Source organism: Vigna radiata, chromosome 9 (assembly GCF_000741045.1).
Source record: "Vigna radiata var. radiata cultivar VC1973A chromosome 9, Vradiata_ver6, whole genome shotgun sequence".
Lineage (NCBI taxonomy): Eukaryota > Viridiplantae > Streptophyta > Magnoliopsida > Fabales > Fabaceae > Vigna > Vigna radiata.
In genome coordinates this window covers 11,380,780-11,386,736 of record NC_028359.1, presented here as the reverse complement: position 1 = coordinate 11,386,736, position 5,957 = coordinate 11,380,780, and the positions used below count along the sequence as shown (strand labels likewise).

The window sequence follows — 5,957 nt, the reverse complement described above, 5'->3', positions numbered from 1 at the left end:
AGTACGAACCCTCCACTACAAGACATAAAGAAAACATTGTTAATATTAACAACAAATTACCCAACTAAATAAAAGTAAGAAACTTTATGTTACCTTTGGGATTCCGGAAGCCATTCCAACTGAACACAAAATCAAAACACCAAAGAGCCCAAATATCAATACTTGGTTAGGGTTTAAAAAAATAAAATTAACACTTAAACAACAACATTATAATGAGAAGTGAAATGATACACAAAAACCCAAACCACCAAAACGCGACAATGGCAGCAAATGACGAAACAAACACGAAGCCCAACCAAACCAAAAACGACATACCTACACTACGGGCTTACCTTCTCAATGATCGCCTTTCCCTGGTTGAGATAAAACGAAAGGAACGGAGCAATGGAGAGAATGCAGCAATGGAGATGGTGGTGGACGAAGAACGAAGATGTTGGAGAGAAGGCGAAAGTGTTCGAAACTGTTCTCAAGCAAGAGTGAAACGAAAATGAAACCGCCAATTCCAAAATGATATTCAAACACTCATTATTCCAGTTCTGCCCCTGCCACTTTATTAAAAAAACTGTTTCAATAAATAAAACATCACCCAATAGAAATTTGACACCTAGACGGTGTCAAATTTGTGTCAAATGTTGGTGTCAAAGAAACATTTTCCTTTATTAAAATAGCAAAAACATAAGTATCGCAGAAGAATAAAGATCTACAGAGTAGCAAAGGCATCAGAATATCTTGTGATCACTGGGATTGGAATCAAAGACATAAAGCTTGCAAAAAAAGCATGGGTTTTCCCGGGCCAGTCATGCACCCGCTTCGAGCTCTCTCCAGTGAACTATACTTTTATGGTTCAAGCCATGAGTGCGGAGAAGCTTCCTTTTATTCTCCCTGCTGTCTTCACCATTGGTCCCAGAGTCGACGACGAAGACAGCCTTCTCAAATACGCCAGACTTCTCTCTTCCCACGACAAGCTCTCTAACCATGTCAACGAGCTAGTCCAGGGTATCATCGAGGGAGAGACACGTGTCCTTGCTGCATCCATGACCATGGAGGATGTTTTCAAAGGCACCAAATCCTTTAAACAGGAAGTGTTTGATAAGGTTCAGCTGGAGCTTAACCAGTTCGGGCTTGTCATCTACAACGCCAACGTGAAGCAACTGGTGGACGTGCCTGGCCATGAGTATTTCTCGTATTTGGGTCAGAAGACTCAGATGGAGGCTGCCAACCAAGCCAAGGTTGACGTGGCAGAGGCAAAGATGAAAGGAGAGGTTGGAGCCAAGGTGAGAGAGGGGCAGACACAGCAGAACGCTGCGAGGATCAATGCCGAGACAAAGATAGTATCGACCCAAAGGCATGGAGAGGGTGTGAAGGAGGAGATAAAGGTGAAGACGGAGGTGAAGGTGTTTGAAAATGAGCGAGAGGCGGAGGTGGCACAGGCTAATTCTGACCTTGCGCAGAAAAAAGCTATGTGGGCAAAGACAGCGCAGGTAGCAGAAGTGGAGGCCAAAAAAGCAGTGGCAATGAGGGAAGCTGAGTTGCAGAGAGAGGTAGAGAAGATGAACGCTCTAACAAGGACAGAGAAGCTTAAAGCCGAGTTCCTGAGCAAAGCAAACGTTGAGTACGAAACCAAGGTACAAGAGGCAAACTGGGAGTTGTACAGGAAACAAAAGGTGGCAGAAGCAAACTTGTTTGAGAAGGAGAAAGAGGCACAGGCACAAAGGGCATTGGCAGAGGCAACATATTTCAGTAAACAACAAGCAGCAGAGGCTGAGCTATTTGCAAAGAAAAAGGAGGCAGAGGGACTTAAGTTAATGGGGCAAGCCCAAGGGGCATACTTAAGCACACTTCTTGGTGCATTGGGAGGCAACTATAGTAATCTAAGGGACTACTTGATGATAAATAGTGGCATGTTTCAAGAGATTGCAAAGACTAATGCAGAAGCAATTCGTGGACTTGAGCCAAAGATTAGTATTTGGAATAATGGTGGAGAAGGAAGTGATAGTGGTGGTGGAATGAAGGATGTAGCTGCTGTGTACAAAATGCTGCCACCTTTGCTTAATACAGTGCATGAGCAAACGGGTATGCTGCCACCCGCTTGGATGGGAACCCTCTCATCAGACACAACTTCTTAAACCTTCCTCTTTTTGCTTTCATATAATAGTATTTCAAAAGATAAGACTCCTTTTAGTTATCTGGTTTTGAATATATAGATCATATACATTCATGGATAATCGTGTTACTTTTAGGAAAATTTTTATTTAAATTTTTTTTTTTACAACTCTTTTATAAATTTGTATCTATGGTTTGATTCGTTTCAAATATACGCACCACTATAATAATAACACATAGTTTATTATTGTTAAAAAAAGTTGATATGGTCCTTACTTTTATTCTATTTTCATTCTTTTACATTGGCTAATTAGTTTGGAAAATATTTTTTTAACAACTTTTTTTTTTTATAATTTTTTTACAATAATTTATGTATGTGGTCCTTTCAATTATATGAACTAGTGAGAGAGATAATTTATTCTTAATATCATAGTCCAATTAGTTTCTATATAATGTCAAACGCACATCAATGTTTTTATTATGGTTGAGATTACTGAGAAAGATGAGAAAATATAAGAAGCCAAGATTAGGGATTCAATTTAAAACCTTTGATTTTATCTATAAAAAACAACCAATTTGCATTTCCCCAATCTAATTTTAATGCTGTTAAGGATATTAAAAATATTTGAATTGTACTAAATTGGTACTGAACTTAGATAATTTATATAAAAGAAAAGTTATTAAAAACTTACATTAAGTTATCATATTAATTTAGTTTTTAAGAATAAAATCTTAAATATGTCAACTTTAGCATAATTATATTAAAAAATAAAATTTAAATAAGAATGTTTGTCAATAATAATTCAAATAATTGAGATACTAATTCAATTTCATTAAAAACTATATATTTATCTCAACCATTAAATAATTTAGGCTAGTTTTTTATTTATTTATTTAGTTTTATAGTTAATTTTGATACTAGTTAATAATTAAATATCATACACATAAAATATGTAGAGTCTATGTTTCATTCCAATGAATCAACACTTAAAGTGAAGTGATTCGAGGAAAACATTTAAGACTTACAAGGATGAAAACAAAATATTAGAAAAAATACAGTAATCCAAAAGCAATAAAGCAATAAATAGTACAATGATATAAACAATAAAATATATATAATCTCAGTAAGATTTCTAGGGATTTAGAAAATTAAAGTTTAAAATATTACATACAAGAAACAATATATTTGTTCCGATATAAAATTATATATTTGGAGGAATGTTTATTTAGTTTTTGGATGCTACAACTTTTTTACTATTTAAATTTAAATATAAGCTCCCCTAACTGTTTTTATACTCCTAAAAAACTTTGCTCCCTCTTCACTTACGAATTAGAACAAATTAAAACCAAACAAATGAAAATCTTAAAAGCGTACAGAAAAACTACTTTTAAAGCTGTTTTTGAAAATGCATTATTAAACGGTTACATTCCGGAAGATTATTTCGTTATAACAGCGATATAATTTTTGTGTTGTGTAAAAAATAACGTTTTTCTAAATAGATTAGACAGTCTCTAAGTCCAGGAGAGCTATATCCAATTGAGTTTAATTGAATTTCTAAATAAATGAATTTAAAAAAAAATCTATTTTTCGTTAATTTTGTTTTTTTTAAACTTTACAAAATTATTTTATAAACTTAGACTTTGAATTTTGATTTAATTTTTTTTGGATTCTCATGATTTTTTAGTACTTTGAACAAATTTTCAGGTAATTTGGAGTTTGTTTGAATATACTATTAGTTCTATCCTAAATCTGGATGTATACAATGTATAAACAATAAACAAGTTTAACAGTTCAACCAATTTACCGTCAATAAAAAATGAAAACGAAAGTTCATAATAGTTGTGATGCCTTTCGTGGTTGTGATGCCTTACCTATTGCAGTTCCTTTCTTGGTTGTGATGCCTTTGCATTGCTCCTTTAGATTAATCATGGTGTTAGTCGTGAGCTTTGATTGCTAAACTTCAAGCTATTGTGCTATTTGTCCAATCTACACTTTTAGGTTCCTAACAGTTGCTTTTGTGTTCTTTTGATTTGATATAAATACTTGGATGAATAGTGTTAGTGCATCCCCAACTTTTGACACTTTATCCAATTGCTGAGGTTATTGTCCATGGTATTTGATTGTGCAATTTGTCTGCTGGTTGAACCTTCATCTTTCCTCTAACTTTGTTGTTGACTTGGGTTTTGATTTGATCTCTAGTTATTGGAGTAGTTATCTAACATCTTGCTATTTTTTATGAAGTGTATTTCCTTTTCCTTTGCTATTTCTTTAGTGGAGCAGTGGTCCTTCTAGTGTTCACCTACACAAAAATCACAATTAAGAATCTATTACGCAGAACTGTGAGTTCGTGGCTCAGGCTACAGCTTCGTCATTTGCTTCTTTAGCCTCTTTTGGAAGACTGACTTCTATCATATTGGACTTAATGATCATTAGTTATTAGTGATTAGATGATTATGGTAGCCTCCTTATCACTTTTCATCATTATAGTGCCTCTTGCTAAAACATCCAGCAACATTCATGTTTTTCGCTTAAGTCCACTATATAAAATGTTAAGTTGTGCTACATCATCAAGCTAAAGAGGATTCTACTCTAAAGTTACTCAAACAAGAGAGTTATGCACATAAATGGGCAACTTTGTTTTACTAAAATTCAAGCTTTATTTTATAAAGGTAGAGGCCTCTATTTGTAGACCAAGCTAACCCTAGAGTAGTCTCTAAATGAGAGCCAAAATTGAATTCAAACTAATCTTAAAGTTTGAAAAATGGAGCCAAAAGAGAGCATGCTTAAGGTGTGACTTGCTACCTAATCACTCACACTCTCCTTAGCTTTTTCCACACAAGGAAAAGACTTTCTCTCCAAGTTTGTGTCAAATTAGGGTTTAGAAAACCCTAATTCCATGCGCTCCACTCTTGGTCCAAAGTTAGGCTTATCTCCTTCTAGGTATAAACTAGACTACTAGGCCTAAACCCAAACTATGAACATTTTATAAGGTCCATATAAAAATCTATACTACTAGGCCCATAATACAAAACCCAAAATAATAATAATCTAATATTTACAAAAGAAATCCTAGTCTAGGTCTTCACATCTTCCTTAGCCTAAATGAACATGAACTTGGGCGTACTTAACTCAGGTGAAGCTTAATCTTCTTGGATCCTTCTTGACATTACTTTGATGGTTGGTCCCTTGACTAGGGGTTTGCCATCAAGAACTTTGTTTTCCCCTTACCTGGACTGAAGGGGTCGGGTATATCCATACCCTTTATGTTAAAGGGCCAAGGTGATCTGATACTATGTAATTCTTCCACCTTCACATGCACTAAATTACCACGTTATTGGCATTTAAAACACTTTTTTACATACTTCTCATAATCCTCTTTCACTATTGGCCAGTAGTATGCATCTCGCAAAACCATAACCACCATGTTTCAAGATCCTAAATGCACAAATTCTAAAATGAAGCTCATCCAAAACATATGGATCCTGAGATGCTGTAAAACACTTCAAAACTAGCTAAGAAAAACCTCATCTATACAAATCATCCCCCAACAAGACAAAACGTGATGCACATATTCATAACTCTTACTTTTCAACACATTCACAGTGGGACGATCTAAAGTCATTTGTACGACAGTATGATGTTGTCCTTTGTTTTTGCTGTTAGCTAATTTGGATAATAAGTTTGCTCTTATGTTATGAGACCTATTTATATATTTCATTGTGACTGCTTTAAACGGCTCACGCATTCCATTTACTCTGTGATAATATCAGAGTAACAAAGAATCTTTCACTTGAAATGTTCCATTCAATTGCCCTACCACCAATTACGAATTGTTAACAACAAGAGTTGAAGT

At 34.7% G+C, this 5,957-nt stretch overlaps 1 protein-coding gene across 1 annotated transcript; it reads left to right on the top strand.

The window, feature by feature from the left end:
* Positions 1-260: 260 nt before the first annotated feature.
* Positions 261-2,126, top strand: LOC106773344 (flotillin-like protein 3). The gene is made up of 2 exons (XM_014660043.1): positions 261-476; positions 669-2,126. Exons 1-2 carry the CDS (start codon positions 261-263, stop codon positions 2,124-2,126), a joined length of 1,674 nt encoding a protein of 557 aa, XP_014515529.1.
* Positions 2,127-5,957: the final 3,831 nt, after the last annotated feature.